At 39.3% G+C, this 17,028-nt stretch overlaps 1 protein-coding gene across 1 annotated transcript; it reads left to right on the top strand.

Moving 5' to 3' along the window:
• Positions 1-1,474: 1,474 nt before the first annotated feature.
• nphp1 (nephronophthisis 1) lies at positions 1,475-7,614 on the top strand. Its single transcript, XM_080481156.1, has 20 exons — positions 1,475-1,649; positions 2,002-2,063; positions 2,157-2,217; positions 2,616-2,749; positions 3,165-3,381; positions 3,867-3,968; positions 4,066-4,163; positions 4,247-4,292; positions 4,378-4,465; positions 4,966-5,060; positions 5,159-5,287; positions 5,436-5,510; positions 5,604-5,714; positions 5,797-5,879; positions 6,018-6,094; positions 6,191-6,290; positions 6,481-6,593; positions 6,661-6,734; positions 6,902-6,946; positions 7,200-7,614. Exons 1-20 carry the CDS (start codon positions 1,584-1,586, stop codon positions 7,476-7,478), a joined length of 2,055 nt encoding a protein of 684 aa, XP_080337282.1. The 5' UTR covers positions 1,475-1,583; the 3' UTR covers positions 7,479-7,614.
• Positions 7,615-17,028: the final 9,414 nt, after the last annotated feature.

The following is a 17,028-nucleotide window of genomic DNA, read 5'->3' on the forward strand; positions in this document are numbered from 1 at the left end:
TTTCAAACCTTAAGGATAAAAGTATAGTGTGAGGAAAAACGACGCACACTGAAGGTAACATATTTAATAACAATCAAAGTCTGTCCTCTGCTGGTTCAAATATGTACTTACACCACTCTAAAACAGCTATAGAATAGAATAGAATAGAATAGAACATACTTTACCTGTGGGGTATTCTTTTAAAGCGTAACTCTACACAGATAAACAAAATGTTTTCTGGGATTCATTGGTATACTGGAACAATGTGAGTCAAAGTCCCCTAAATAATAAATGACAGTAAAGTCTATTTCTGTAGCACAACCCTCCCCCCAAACAATCAAACAAACAAACAAACAAACAAACAAACAAACAAACAAACAAACAAACAAACAAACAAACAAACAAACAAACAAACAAACAAACAAACAAACAAACAACCAAACAAACAAACAAACAAACAAACAAAACAGCGTTTCAAAGCGCTGTCCAACAACATGCAACAAATAATAAATTAAATGCTATAATCCAAAACACAATACAGCAATATCACAACACAGCAGCAACGTTTAAAGTCGTATATCAGTGGAAACAAATGTACCATGAATAGGAGTGAAAGCATTGAGTATAGGGACCCTGCAGTGAACATATCCCACCTCAATGAAGTCTCAAAACGTCTGTTTCTCTCATGTCGGGGTGATGTACATTCTTGTAACTGTATGAGAGCTGGATGGATAATCTATCAAGTATATATAAGATGTACAACAACGTATGATGCCACATTGTACAAAAATGAACTTTTCTATAGAAAAAGAATTTAGTCTGGCATCTGCACATTTCTTTATCATTTTTTGAATTATGGGGTTTGTATTGAAACATCACTGGGGTGAAGCCTAGTCAGTCAACAATATAGAAAATAGCATGAGTGTTTCATGATGCATTTGCTGTTTTTCCAAACTCAAATACAGTAAATGATGGGATTGGAATCTGTAAAAAGTAGGATCCCCTGAACAGAGGGAGTTTGCAGTGCTTTTATATATTAACTATTGTCTTGATGTCGACTGAAGAGTTTAGGACCAACAACCATATCATGCTATAATAATATAATGCATGGAGAGGCATTCTTGCATTAAAAAAATCTGACTTGATCATAGAATTTTCCTTACAGAATATTGTTAAAAACCCTATCAGGAGTAACTCCATAAAACAGTTGCAAGTTTTGAACATCTTAAATGACACGTTTAACAAGTAGAAATATAATTTATATAGTATTTAGGTTTCTCCTCCAGACCAACAGGCGGCAGTCGCGCAATAAAACTACCAACGTTTACAAGGAAAAGCTTGTCAGATATTTTATGCTGTTCATTTATCATTTATTATATCACCATTGATAACATAAATATATCCCTATTTTATTTGAAACGCATTAAAAATGAAAAGAAACTCACCCATGTGAATATTTGGAGGTTTTATACAGTTCACTTCAGCCGAAGAAGTCGGTTGCCCAGCAACCAGTGGACGTGTAGCGTCAGCTAGCAGGCTAAGCACTAAGCTAACAGCTAACTCGTGGACTTTATGACTCAAAACAGAGAATAAATAGAGAATAAATGCCGCTGAAAAGAAGAGGCCCGCTGCAGCTCGCACAGAGGGAAGTGGACGACATTGAAAAGCAGGTTTGTTAGAGGATCGCGCTTGTATGTATCGTGAATCAAAGTTGATGTCTCGATTAACTGTGATCGGATAACTTCATGTGATGAAGCTGAAACACTGTCAGATCCTTTATAAACTCGGCAAAATGAAGGCTTGAAGTCGACTAGATATATTTTATAATATGAGCCGCCTTTAGTTGAGTATTGCTCTCGCTACATTAACCGTGAACAGTCGCAGATAGATGCTGTGTGGTGAAAGGCTAGAAATAATCAACACAAGTTACATAATTTTATTACACGTGGAAAATAGTCAGCTGTATAAGTGTATGCCTTCTTTGCATGAGTGAGGTTTCCTCTTATTTTTATTCTGGTGCAGGTTGACAGCCTGGTGAAGGATGCAGAGAAGCAGGTCACAACCATCGAAGATGCATCTAGAAAGTAAATGATTGTGGTTTATAAACTAGTCTTCTTAAGGGCTTCAGTCCCTCGATAACATAATGTCTAAAAGTCTGAATGTCTCCTCTCCAAAAGATGTCAAGAGCTGCAGATGTTGGTGGAGAAGACACAAAATATGCTGAAGACACTCACAAAGGTTGGTTTGAAATTGATTGAAATGTTTATTTTTTATTTTATTTTTATTTTTTCGAATATAAGGTACAAAAACAATAAGAAAGAAAAGAAAATTAATAACAAAGTTTTCCTCTCAGTAAATAAATAAATGAATAACAGTAATAATAATATAGGTTGGTGACATATGCATTCAATCTGTGCAAACCAGAAATAATGTCTATTATAATCTCTCGATCCATCTGATTTCCTATTAGTGAGAGCCCAAAATAACTTGACTATGTTTTAAAAGCGAAGATCTCATGATCCTGCACAGTTTCAGTGGTTGAAATTTTCAGTCTGTGTGTTTTTTTTTGCCACCATTAAAATCACGAACTAGTCGAAAAACACATCACTCCTAATGCTTGTTGCTTGACTCTCTAGGCGGACGAGCTGGCTCCGGTGGGCAACTATGATCAGAGGAAACAGAAAGAAGAGACGCGACTGCAAAGCATCTTGGAGCGTTTGAACAGCCTCTCTCTGGCGCTTTCACCACCGGGACCCAGCACCACCACAGGGTCAGTGATGTGCATGGACATTACAGAAAAAGAAAAGAAAACGGACAGGGGTCATGTATGAGTATTTATGATGCTCTTTTCTACAAAGCCCCAGATGTGACATCGGTAATAAAACTTATGTGACCACAAAAATACTAATTCGAGACCAGTAAAGTTGTGGCCACAATTTAACATTTTATTTCACACGCAATGTTCGTACGGCTTCGTACTTTTGCCATCCATAAACTGCCTGATATTCCAAAACAAAGTGGTTCAGTTGTTCCATCTCACATGGATCAACATTTCCCAATGTAAAGCATAAAAAAAGATAAAATGTCCTTTTGTGCTTGTCAGGACATAGAAGTGCTACTTTGAAGTGTATTTATTAGATTGTAACTTCAAATAGCTTTTAACATTTCCAATACTTGCTTCACAGTGATGTTTCAAAGGACGACAGTGAGAATGGAGTTGTCGATGATGATGATGATGATGATGATGATGATGATGAAGACAGCAGTGACGAAGACAGTAGTGAAGACGATGATGATGAAAAGGAGAAGAGAGCAATGAAGCCGCCATTTCATCCAGACTGCCGCATCTACACCGTCCTGGGTGACTTTAAAGGAGAGGAGGGCGGCGACCTCTCTGTTCGGGTACAATAATTTAAAGCGTACTAGAATTGTGTGTTGGGCTGTAGTGACAGAACCGCTAATTTCACAAAGGATTCCTACCTTTTCAAAGGTTGAGTGAAGCCCGTGTCGACGAACTGTAATAACGGCCTCAGTTGCGTTAAAAATCCTTTGCGTTCGTTCATCTGGAGCCACTTCTTGTAAATAGCATCTTTTTGTAAGAGATGCAAAAGGTTAAAAAAAAAAGAAAAAAGAGCACTGTCCGTGCCCCAAAAAAACCCCAAACATTAATCTTATATGATTTTGTAGATTTATGAAATCATGAGCAGGTCAGTCTTGTTGGAGCATGAACACTTTCCTCCTTCTATCTTCAAATGTCAAATTTAAAACAAAGTTTGTTACAGTAAAGAAAAGCAATACACCTCCGTGAGCGGAACACTTCTGTGGGGTTTCTAATGTGAGCAGTTTTAAAGAAGTTGCCTCACGTTTCCATTGTCATGGCGTTTCAGCAGGGGGAAGTAGTGAGGATCATCAGGAAGACGTCAGATGGATGGTGGCTGGCTCAGGACAGCAAAGGCAACAGAGGAGTTGTTCCAAAAACCTTCCTGCAGGTACAAACGCTGCTCCGGTGTGTGACTGTCACTCCTCAGCCTCTTATATTCTTAAGAGCTGTGAGACGTTCAGTGAATACACCTGTAATGTGTTTAGACCGGCTCCGGCGCTGAAGACAGTGAAAATGAAGACGATGAAAGTGACGATGATGAGGAATCGGATGAAGAGGTGACCCATGCCCAAGAGAGGAAGAGGTGCAGTGTTTTGAACCTTCAACCACCTCTAATATATGAATGTTAATATTTATAAATCCACGTTGTTTCTTCTTCTCCTTCAGTGCTTCACATGCAAACTGGTCGACTGTCAGAAAGGCCTTGACTGAGGTTGAACTGCATTTTATTCCTATTTTAAGTATTTTAAGTGTACAATTCTGAACTGTGCATGATGTGGATTTCTGTATTGTTTTAGATTGATACGACAGATGTGCTGTCTGCCATGGGGGCGATCCCGTCCGGATTCAGACCATCAACTCTCAATAAACTTCTGGTGGAGGAAGGTCATTATGGGGGAAACTAATTAGTTCATTTCAAACCGAAAACACAACAATTCATACTTATTAAATTCTGGCAAAGCAGCAGTGGCAAAGTTTTACTTGCTGGTTACTGCTGCTCGTTTCCAATGAATCCCCATGGTGTTTAGCCGTTTAAGAATTCACAATACTTTGCCAGTTTCTGTTTTTTGTGTATGAAATATAAGAAATGAATGAGAGCTTCATTCTTGATCTATAGTCAGTAAAACAGAAGTATTTGTCTCAATAGATATATTCTGAGCTTTAAAGTAAACGATGACCCTCAAGTTACAAGATACCAAAGTAACATTTTTCCTAATGCAATTTTTAGGTTCCTTTGCATTTGTTTTTGTCTTTTTGTAGTTTATGTCCCTTTTTTTTTATGGTTTTGCTTCTCTTTGTAGCTGCTTTTCTGGTACTCCTAGTGCTTTACCTCACAAATTCTACGTAATTAAAGAGCATATCTGTTACTGACTTTCTGATTCTAGGTGTAAAATACAGAGGGAGTCACTACATTCAGCCGGAGCTCAGTCAGTCACAGCTCTCCTTTAAGGATCTCTTCCTTGACGTTGACACTGGCAGGGTGAGACTTCGTAAATATTACTCGGCCATGACGTTTGTCTCCAATGGGCTTTGTTGAGTTCCAATTTTTTGCTCACTGTAGAGTTCTCTTGCATGCAGGTTCGTGCACGGCAGGTCAAGACGTGTGTTTGCTTCACTTTGTGGAACTGCCGGATGATTCCCACTCCAGGGGTCGGAGTTCAGGTCCTGAGCAGACACGTTCGACTCTGTGCCTTCGATGGGACTCAGGTATCAGGAGTTCTCTCTGATGGCTATACAGCCCTGAATTCTAAAACTTGCTTTTTTTTTTTCCCTACAGATAATAATAGCTCTACGTTCTTTGTGGGAAATCTGAAAAGCACAACTGTCTTTGATAGTTTTTATGCTTGTGATCTAGATTTTAAGCAACATCCACACTGTGAGAGCAGCCTACAACTCCAAGAGCCCAAAGACCTGGAGCTTCTCTCCAAGGGTATCGGAAACCTCAAAAAACTCATAACGTTCACGTCGCTGTTAAACAAAACCTCCTCTGACATTCAGCACATCCTAATTTCATTTGTTCCAGATGACCGGCATCCTGCCCACCTTAATGAACGGAGACTGTTTCTTACGCTGCATCTCTACGTCTCCCGACCTCGGCATCCTCTTTGAACTTGGAGTAACTTTTATAAGAAATGTACGCACGCATAACACTTAAGAGAATTGGAAAGACTTTTCTGCTGTCATGTGAACTTATCGAGCGTGTGGGTTTGTTTCAGTCCACAGGCGAGAGAGGAGACTTAAGTTGTGGCTGGGCTTTCCTAAAACTGACCGACGATGCAGGAAATCCACTTCCAAACAGGTTTATCCACAAATAAATCACAAAAAGATGTTTGTGTATTTCTTCTGAAAGATATTCTGAAATGCCTCATCCTCACACTGAATCTGAACTTGACTTTCTCAACTGCTCTCAGTATGTAAAAATGCTTCCTGTGTTCAGGACGTACGAGGTCCCGGTGAACGGTGGGACTCCCTATGAGGAGGATGTACCAGTGGAGCCGACAATTACCAGAGGATGTAAGAAGACGGGGACAAACCTAATATTGAAACGTTCATGTGAGGGTAAAATTAAATAGAATTGTGTTCTAATCAGTGTGTCTGTTCTCCTCCCAGCTCCAGGCGGTGTACTCCAGCAGATGCTCCAGGCCAGGCGGCAGCCCAAACTGATTGTAAAGCTGAAATCGGCCAACAACCAAACCAGAACACAGCTTAAGTAAGCCAGAAAAATATGCCTTATACCTTAAACACACTGTGTTTTATTTAATGATTTAGTGCAAATATTCCTCATTAGATGTATTTAAATACATGAATGGATCACCTTGGATCAGGGGTGTCAAACATAAGGCCCCTGTGTTGACATCCCAGCCTCAGATGTTCGAAACCAGTATCTTTTCCTCCCTCAGTCTTCTTCCAGATACTCTATTACACTGTCAGAGCAGCGTCCACCTGCTGGCCTTGCACAGGCAGCTGCTGGCTGATACACTGCTGATGGACAGGCCCACCATGCAGAATGCAGGTAACAGTCTTAAATGTTCACAGCAACAAAAAACAAGAGTATATTCTAACATTTTTCTCTGTTTCAGATCTAATTTGCAGCCCGATCCTGTCAACCTTCCCTGTGCTGCTGGAACAAACCGATCTCCTGGATGCACTCAGGGTCAGAAAGTTGAACTCTAATTTATTATAATGTTGTTTGCTCCAATGCTAAAACAATGAATGAGTATATGTTGAAAAGAGAAATCTTAAATTCAGAATCCATTAAACTGATTAGACTCACATCACATAGTGATTGTGTCGAATCTAAAATCATGACTTCTCTTTCAGAGTGTCTGGATGGACGCCAAGGCCAACATGAGCCGAGCACAGAAGGTGTGTTTGTGTGTCATTTTGTGACAACTTTTTATCCTATTCTATTCATTTCACTGTAAATACGTGGTTAGAAAAGTGACTATAAATAAGTAGTAAAAGTCAGTGTTGTTGACGAAAACTGATGTAGCTGTAATAGCAGGACACACCTGTAGAGGGTGCTGTCAGTCTGGACAAAGAGGTGGCGCTCCTCTCTTAAGAGTTAAAAATGAGTAGATGTGATTATCAACAGTTTCTCTCTCCTCTGTGTTCACAGAGAGACTCGTCCTTTTTGAAACACCAGTTTGCTAAAGTCTACATGTCCTCGGTGTATTTCCTCCTGCACTCGCCGTCGCTGCCCGGCCACCGCTGGGCCGACCCGTCCTCCGAGGAGCAGCGGGCCCGGGTCATCTACACCACCCTGGACACTCTGAAGAGCCAGCAGCACTCCGCGGGACAAACGGGAGGTCTGGACGTCTTCGTCAGCCCCGCACACTCACATCTCGCCTTTGACGTGACCGAGTTGACCTTTGACCTTCTCAGTATTAGGCGGTGACAGAGACATCCACTGCATCCAGACAGAGAAGCCATTTGAGAGAACTTTGATATTTTTTACACTGCTTTTTATTTTATTTTTTTTTGATAGAATTATATTAAATGTGTGCTCTAAATAAAATAACTTTGAAGAAGTTGTCAGTGATTCTCCTTGTCTTCTCAGACATTTCATCCAACTTAGGCCGAGCTGATTCAACACAATAACACACACTCACTCAAATTAATGAAACAGGCATGTAAAGAACACACGTCTCACTGCTTTCCTTACATTCGCCACTATAATCAACAAAACTGCATCAAAAATTATTTTAATAAAAATACTCTCTTCTGCACTGAGAAACTAAATGACACTCGTTTGGTAAAAAAAATAAAAAAAAAACCTCAGAAAACTAAACGGAACATGTTAGTTTACTTTATGTTTACAAAGGCACTGATTGTGGCTGATCGCTGTTAACTGCCTCAAGACATGTGACATGAGAAAACCATATTTTCTTTATTTTAGCTAAATCAGGGTCATGAATTGAATTTTTTAAACAAGACTGCTTGCATAGAGAACATGCAAACCTCCCACCCACCCCCACCCCCACCCCAACTGTTTTGAAAGAATAAATGAATGATTGGTTTAATACGGGTCATAGTGCACATATAAAATACAAACACAATCAAAATACTGTTCACTTTAAATGACAAAGAAAAGGAATCGGCTGAATGAATAAACTATTACATTCGTAACTTATGAACAAAAAGCCCTAAACAACAAACCCAACAATCGATTAGTTCTCACTGTATGTGAGTTACATTCCTCATCTACACGTTGTGTCAGACACTCTTTGGATTTCAGTTTTTCTTCATCCTCATTGGCCGCCGTTCCAAACGGCGTACATTTTGTTGTATTTTCAACAAATTTTCCACAAATTTTATTTTGTAAGGATATAATTTATCTGCACTTTTTTAACTGGAGAGATTTTTTGCGCCAACTATGACACAGCTCTGCAGAACTTCTGAATCACAAAATACTTTCAACCATAATAGAGAAAATCCAGTGAATAACTATTCAGAGTATCATGAAACTGTGTGGCTTCATAGCGTCATTTGCTGATATTTATTTTCCAGTCCTGTTGTGTGAGATGGCGACACCCATTTGTTCAACATCAGGTGTGTGTGTGTGTGTGTGTGTGTGTGTGTGTGTGTGTGTGTGTGTGTGTGTGTGTGTGTGTGTGTGTGTGTGTGTGTGTGTGTGTGTGTGTGTGTGTGTGTGTGTGTGTGTGTGTGTGTGTGTGTGTGTGTGTGTGGTGTAGGGTTACAGGACGTCAGGGCAGAGTTGATAATTACTTTGCCGCAGTCTTTTTATAGGTGGGTATAAAAGAAGAGGAGCAGTGGGAGGTCGGTTCAGTCCGGGCGCAGACTCGTACTCGACACACAGCAGTTCAATACGGAGCTGTGATATGTGACGGTTCGCTTTACCTTCAACTGTAAAAACGCATGGAAGTCAATTCCTTAGGGATTTTCCGCTGTGGTTCACTTTAAGGGAATAATTGATTTATGAGAATGATAGATATTCGAACCATTAGTGGGGTTTAGTATGTAAAACTGAAAAAAAGAAAATCAATCTTTCATCCTCTTCTCAGAACAATTGACTTTTCCTCTCCACTTTTCTCCACTAAAGCTGACTGGACCACGCCCATCTACATCAGTCATCTGTTTCTCCAACATGACCTCGATCCTAAATAAATCTAACTCTCATTTCACTCTCTAAACATCAAAACGGCCTTTTCTTAAAGACTCCAAAACACCATTCATGTTTCTCCGAGAACACTTGAAGTGGTCCTCCTTAAGTGTGCGCGCACACACACACACGCGCGCGCACACACACACACATCACACGCATGCCCAGTTTGCAGGTCGATCATATTGCACATCCTGTATTTCCACATTCCCGTGTTGTTGTTGTTGCTGTGGTGACTGCTGGCTGCCCGGACAGTTTTATTTAGAGTGGAACAAAACTGGCACAACATCAAGGCGACTCAAATATCTGTCGACAGTGAGACAGTAAAAACCCTCTGAGCCACTCAAATATTGTTTTGGATCCTAATTAGAATATCAGTTATCATAATGGCGAAATCAATAAAATAAGTCCACATAGAATAAATAAATGTGACTGGATAGAAGGAGTGACAAAGTAACTTGTTACTTTAAAGCTGCTACGTATTAATTGGCTGATAATTCATTATTTTATTTGTCACTACAATACTACTACAGTAATCGAATTAAGAAAGACAAGCTAATGTAACTCAACCAAAACTTTTCCTACCAGTTTTTTAAGTAACTACCCTATATGTAATTCAAGTACTAATTTTCAGTAGCTTGCCCAACCCTACTGATGGAACTGTATTTTAGGCTATTTGTTGAAGGTTTTAAGAGTCTGTTTGTCCTTCCATGGATCAGCAGAGTGACCTTGAGGGTGGGTGGTGTCCACCAACCTTTCTATCTCATTACAGTGTCCAGTCTCTTACTGTCCCCTCAAGTCTCTTTCCTGTGTTGATGTCCAGGTTATTTGTATTGGTTTACCCCCGTGGTGTCAAACACATTTTAGTTCAAGGGGCCACCTACAGCCCATGTCATCGTGAGAAGGCCCGATCGGTAGATTAGAAAAGAATAGAAATACTTTATTATTCCCAGAGGGAAATTCTTCCACATAATAGCACCAAAATAACTTTTGAATCTAAACTTTAAACTTTTTTTTTGTTGTGGCAAAGAGTACACGTGTTGAAATGATTATGAAACAAACAATTACTACTGAAATTGACTACAATCTGAACACAAAGCCAATTTTAATGAAACCTTCTGCTGTAAAATACAGTGAAAAGTCCTCCAAAAAAACCTTTCCTGGATCAGGCCTTAATCCCTGTGAACTGTGAGCTAATTTCCACAAATGGAAGTTTATGGTATCACAGGTGATACAGGCCCATTTAACAATGCTTAACAATGTTTGAAATTATTCTAATAACGCTCTATGTGTTATATTGCTAATTAATTGTCAAAGTGAACAGTATGCAATAAATGCATGTTGAATAAAACCAATATGCATCCATATTAGTGCACCTGCTTTATAACAGCTCCCATTATAATGATGATGGGAAGTTTCAAGAATTTTCGTCTGGGATTAATAAAGTTTTACTATTCTATTCTGTTCATGGAAAACGTATCTACGTAGGACAAAATATACAATAAACAAAGATATTGTGAATATACATTTTTGCATAAACACATGGAGAAAAGCTAATGGGATTACTGCAGCAAATAGCATTTATACATGATTAATAATCAATATGAATAAAACACATGGTATTGTATGTGATAAATACATGTTTCGGCCTGTGTGTAGAATCATGTCTGATTAATTCAGGAGTCACTGGATGCCCCTTCAAGATTTGAAGAATGTATAGAAAACTTGATATATTTGTTAGTCCTTAATAAAAAACCCTTAAAAAAGCGACCACACACAGATTTGGTAACGTCGCTCATATTTTCCTTGACTGAAGTGTAGGGGAGGAAAAACCTCATTGTGAGTGTGTGAGCAGAGGGAAAGAGGAGCAAGTTGAGCGGGAATGTGGGAGTTTCCAATGAAATAGTTACAGGAAATATGATCCAGGAAGGCTCAGGTTGTATTTTTGAGTAAAGACACTTTCCATTGCTAAGCACTGTACAGGGAAAAATGCAGAACACAAAGTAAATGAACCTGTTGTAGATGGTTGGGTCTTCCAATTCCATGAAATATGATACAGAATGAAAGGACACCAACAAAAAGCCACCGACAGAATTTTTGCTTACATTATGGCATCTATTGGTCTAATTGTGTGTTCACTAAAATACACACTCACTGGTCATCTCGTGTACTTATAGTATCACATATAAAGATTCAGCTTTTATGTAAATTCATGTACATTTTTTAGTTTGTGTTGCTGCACTGAAGTGGATCAGATTTAAATAAACCCTTACTATCCTTATGTCAATGATAATTATGAGGAAAACCCATGAAGGCTACAATACAGAATGAAAATAATCTTGATACTACACTATGTGTATTTTTCTTATATATACAATACAAACAGAATGCAAATTGTGAGGAAATCAGAAGTTATTGTGTTTTTTCTCAATAAACAATTACAAATAAAGGAATAAGTGGAATTTCAAAGTAATATTTAACCTTTACCACGGCTCCTACAATGCTTTTTGCCATTTTATTAGAAACAGATGGTGTTATTTTTCCATATTCGAACTCTATTATCAAGCTGTAAGTCATGTTCATTAGAAAATAATGAGTTTCTTACAAGAGCTTCATGTATTTTGGCTTATTTTCTAAACGTTGTGAAAAAGCAAGTGTACAAATTTAAGCTGAAAAACACAAAGAGTATATATTTCCAGATAAATGTCTCCAGACTGTTGTGGATGTTGAGGACGAGGTTTATGTGTGAACGACACCATTTGTGGAAATATCATCATAAATTTCTGATCCGATCATCTTGATGATTTGAACATCTGACCTCTGTCCTAACAGGGGGACGTCACTCCGACAATCCACTTCACCTCTGTTTGGCCTGCAGGTTGAGGAAATATTGAGATTTTATTGATATTTTTGTCCTTCGAAAGACTAAAAAAGGTGTTCTTGTTTTCCAGGATGCAGAAAACAATGCATTCTTTATCATAGTGCGTGCGCGTGTGTGTGTGTGTGTGTGTGTGTGTGTGTGTGTGTGTGTGTGTGTGTGTGTGTGTGTGTGTGTGTGTGTGTGTGTGTGTGTGTGTGTGTGTGTGTGTGTGTGTGTAAGTGCAGCTGACACTGACAAATATCCATTGTACTTTAACAGAGCTGGCAGGGGTTCCCATGGAAGTGTTTTAGTGTTTGAGTGTGTGTGTGTGTGTGTGTGTGTGTGTGTGTGTGTGTGTGTGTGTGTGTGTGTGTGTGTGTGTGTGTGTGTGTGTGTGTGTGTGTGCGTGTGTGTTTTTGTGTGTGTGTAACCTGTAACCAGATCCATCACAGAGGAGGTAGTCCAAGGTGTGTCTCTCTCGCTCTCTCTCTCTCTCTCAACACTGCTTGTTTTGTTGTGTGTATATTTGACCAGTGGTTAAAGACGTTCTCAAGACTTCACATTCACATTTCTTCATGTGACAAGACAAAACCATTTAAGTGTTACAAGGTGATTATTTAGTTTTTTTAACCAACTTTTAATGAGGAACTGTCTGTAGAATCTAAATTCTAGTGGATTTTTCCTCAAAATCAACAAACCAAAAATTCTTCAGAGTTTTTTTTTCTATATTCTGGCAAGTTAAAATTCCGGTTTGTAGTAAAAATGATCCTCCAAAAAAACGTGACAAATCGTAAATATGTAAAAAGACAAAAGTTTTATATGAGATAACTTTTTACCCTGTAGTTTAGATTAGATTTTTCCTGTGTTGATTTTTTACTTTGGGGGAACTGGCATACTCCACCGGAGCCTCGTGTGGCCATCTTTTGGAGAACTCTGTGGTAAATTCATTAAGTGAAAGTCACTCAAGAAATATAATTTACATACAATAAAGGATGCATTTATGTACTATAAGTTTTGCCATAGCGGATGGTTTTTAAATGAAAGGAGCAGGACATTCTTAGGTAAAAGATTTGAACCCAGGTCTCACGCTCTCATAGTCAAAACCTTATCTCATGAGCCTCCAACAATATGATGACATTTAAAATAATAAAACAACCACAGATCTAACAGATATGACATTTGCAGGCCTATATATGAGGAACAACCTCATATATTGTGTTCTTGTAGTGCAACAGAAAATACAGTTATTCTAACCGACCTGACCATCCTGTCACCATGGAGCAATCCTCACTATGTTTCTCCTCACCGGTGTCCCTGACCTTTGACCAACAGGGGAAATGGTCTCCCAACAGTCTCGACTGACCTCTGCAGAGTCCAACAGACTAACAGGTTGATTCAGGGCGTGTCTCTATCTGCACATCTTAGAGTTTCTCTCTCGCCAACAAAAACCCTTTTGGACGGCGTGAAGACTGCTCCTACAGTGACTCAGTTCAAACACAATATGGAGGTTACCACCAGAACAAAACACAGGATGCAGGTCTATACAGTCATTCAAAGGCTAATGTGAGCCATTTTGCAGCGAAACTAAGTTTCTTTTCATCTGATTCCAGGTTCTTCCTCGCTACAGGTCAAGACTCAGGCCTTGTTTACACCACAACGAATACGAGTGTATCCGCAAAACTTTCTTCACTTTTGGGGGGTCCGTTTACACGACACCAGTGTGCGGATCCACTGTATCCGCGAAGTTTTTATACCGGCTCCCAAAGTGAAAAGATTCTTTCATGGTCGCTATTCCCTCCTGCAGAGACTGCCGAAGGCTATGAGGGCTGTTACTGCGCATGCGCACATCTCTCCCCCTCCCTCCTGCTCATCCAGTTGTAAACAAACATGGCGGACAGGAAGTGATGTGACTCGCGTCCATTCTAGTTTTATAGTTGAGACTCACCCCTGGTAGCATCCGATACGTCATCCGTCCATGCGGATGTCGGGTGCTCTCCATTTTCTTCACGTTTATAGCGTATTGTTCTCTGCACACATCTGTGTTGTTTCATTACAAAACCAAGCAACAGCGCCCACCAGAGGCCCGGCATACTAACTACATTGTTGTCTCTGTGTCCGCTGCTGCAGTGTGAACACACTCCTTTTTTTTAATGGATGAGCTGTTGTCACGTGAAACGTTGTTGTGTAAACGGGACCTCAGTCTGAGGCACCATTCTATCCATTTATCATTCGAAAATGAAAATCACATTGAGTAAATATGAGATTTAAAGGAATCTACAACCACATTGTTTTCCTTAATTTCTAACCTGTTAATTTAAAATGTGAATATTTAATCTGTAATGGGTTGATAAGTAATGGTCATGGATAACTTCTGATGCTTTTATATACAGTAAGAGACACTTCATTTTAAAGGTTATATGTACTCGATTAAATCTCCTAAATGTCACATTGTTCAATAAAGTGCAGTTTTTGACTCTCACCTCTTCACATCTGACTGATTCTCGCACTACAAACATTCGTTCATGAGACTCAGCATCTGTGTGGCAACCACAACGAATATTAACGTATGTGTGTGCAATTTGTGATTTATTTTGTGGCAACAGAGCATGTCAAGTCAGTTGAGATGAAACAGGTAGAGAGCTCTTCTCTCTGCCTCACACACACACACACACACACACACACACACACACACACACACACACACACACACACACACACACACACACACACACACACACACACACACACACACACACACACACACACAAAAGGTTTTGTTTATTGTGCCGAGTTTTAATCCCTCAGCCTGGAGACCGTCATGCTGTGTTTGGCAGCTCGAACCTCAGCAACGACAGCACACACACATTAAATGGTTCTAACGCTGATCACGGCTGATTTAAGACCATATCTAAAAAAATTTCAAAAAGGTGCTAGCGACTGTGAGGGAATAAAATCCACCGGCCAGCACTTTTAAAAGCAGCCAATTAAAATAGTTAAGGTTTGATTGACTGGAGAGGGCAACGTGTTGGGCAATGTCAGTACTCCGGTCTCTGTTGGCTGGATGATTACTTTCATGTTGTCAGGCGGAAAACTACAATGTCACAGGTGATGAATAAAATCCCTGCCACTCCCAACCACTCTCCTGCTTTGTGGGCTCTGTGTTTGCTCTCTTGTTTCATTTCAAACCACTTCAGCTTGTTTGTCCTTCTCCGTTCTGTCCTCCTGCAGTCTGAATGCCCTGTTTTTTTGGTTGGTTCTTTTTACATGTACACTCAACATTAACCCGAATAGACCTTCCTGTATTCTGCCTTTCTGTGCATTTCAAACACTGGACTCAATTTAAACAATCTCATATCATTTCTTAACATTTCTTTATTTTTTGTCTATTCAGGTGATTGCACATCGACTTGATCTATCCATTCGTCTATCTAAAACCACTTTATCCATCTCCGGCTTGCGCTAATCCCAGCCGACTATGAAGGCAGGATACACTCTGGTTGAAGGTCCATCACAGGACACACACACCCACATTCACACATACAGTACATACAGTATATCCGTAGTTTTCCCCAATGACCAACGGCTTTTGTTGCTGAATTTAGCTCATTATATTTTTCCTGCATATTTTGGCGTTGTAAATGTCAGTTTCTCGACTCATGTTATGAAAAAGAATCAATAAATTTCAGGTGGTTGTTAATATTTGCGCATTGCAGAACATCTGTGCGCTGTCCTTTGCATGTTCGTTTCCTGTATGTAAAGAACATGCAAACTCCAGCTTCTTCCTCCAAACCAAAGACACACACGGATGAAGCATCCAAGGTGTGTGAACATCAGATCACGAGTACAAATTTCAAATTGTCTGTCCAAAACTGGTTTTAATATGAGAAAATTGATTTTGGCTTTCAGGTTATTGGACAAACATGGATGTTAAACTGACTTTCTCCCTCATGTTCAGCGCTGTTGTGAAAAATCGCAGCCAACAATGAAAAACAAATTTTTAAAACGAAAGCGAGCTATGGGACAGAAAATAAATAAATAAATCAGAGTGAAGGAAATGAACCAGAGTGATGCTGCATCTTGGCTGTTTTGGCAGATCTGAGTGCGTCAGATGTTTTTTGCAGACTTCCACTGCTTTTACATCCCAGCACGTCTGTGAAATTGACCCGTTGGAGAAACCAGCTCCGACTAAAAGCTCTTCTGCTCGCAGTTGCAGTCGATGACAGTCTGCTCAATGTCTACGTGTGTTTTCAAAATGACTCCTGACCTTTAAGGAAATGGAGCAACATAATCATATTTAGGGTGGATGTAGGTGAAAAATGAGAAATAAACAGCTAATTGATGAAAATGAATAATGCCAATCAATTGAGGAGACAGTCTTTTGTTGGGCTTTTGTCTATATGCTTTTGATTATACACATTTCTGTTCATTTCTTTTTTATACTGGCTTATTTTATTTAAATATCAATTTTATTTTATTACTCTGATCATTTGTGTGCGTGTATTCATGATTTGTATATGTGCATGTACACACAAACATACAGTATATACAAGTGTAGGTGTGTGTGTCTACATATTTTTGCCTTTAAATGGTTTGAGTTGCATCTTATTGTCTGAAATGTGCTATAAAGATAAATGTCATGTAATCTTTGTGCGAGTTCATGGACCCCAAAAAACATGAAGACATTTTTCTTAACAGTAATGATGTGACTCTATTTATTCCTATTTAAGCTTTAACCTTGAGTTTTAGAATTCTGCATCTTACAGGAAAACCGCTAAAGTCTACGATTAATGACTTGATTGACACTTCAAATCAATGCACGATGTTACCTCTGATGGGTGTGCAGTGGTCAGCACCGTCACTTCATGGGAAGATGGTGTCTGGTTTGAACCTGCAGGGCGATTTCTGTTGCGATACAATTTAAATTGGTGCACATGAAGCTGATACAAAATGCTAAATAAAAATAAA

Source organism: Lipophrys pholis (assembly GCF_963383615.2).
Source record: "Lipophrys pholis genome assembly, chromosome: 15".
NCBI lineage: Eukaryota > Metazoa > Chordata > Actinopteri > Blenniiformes > Blenniidae > Lipophrys > Lipophrys pholis.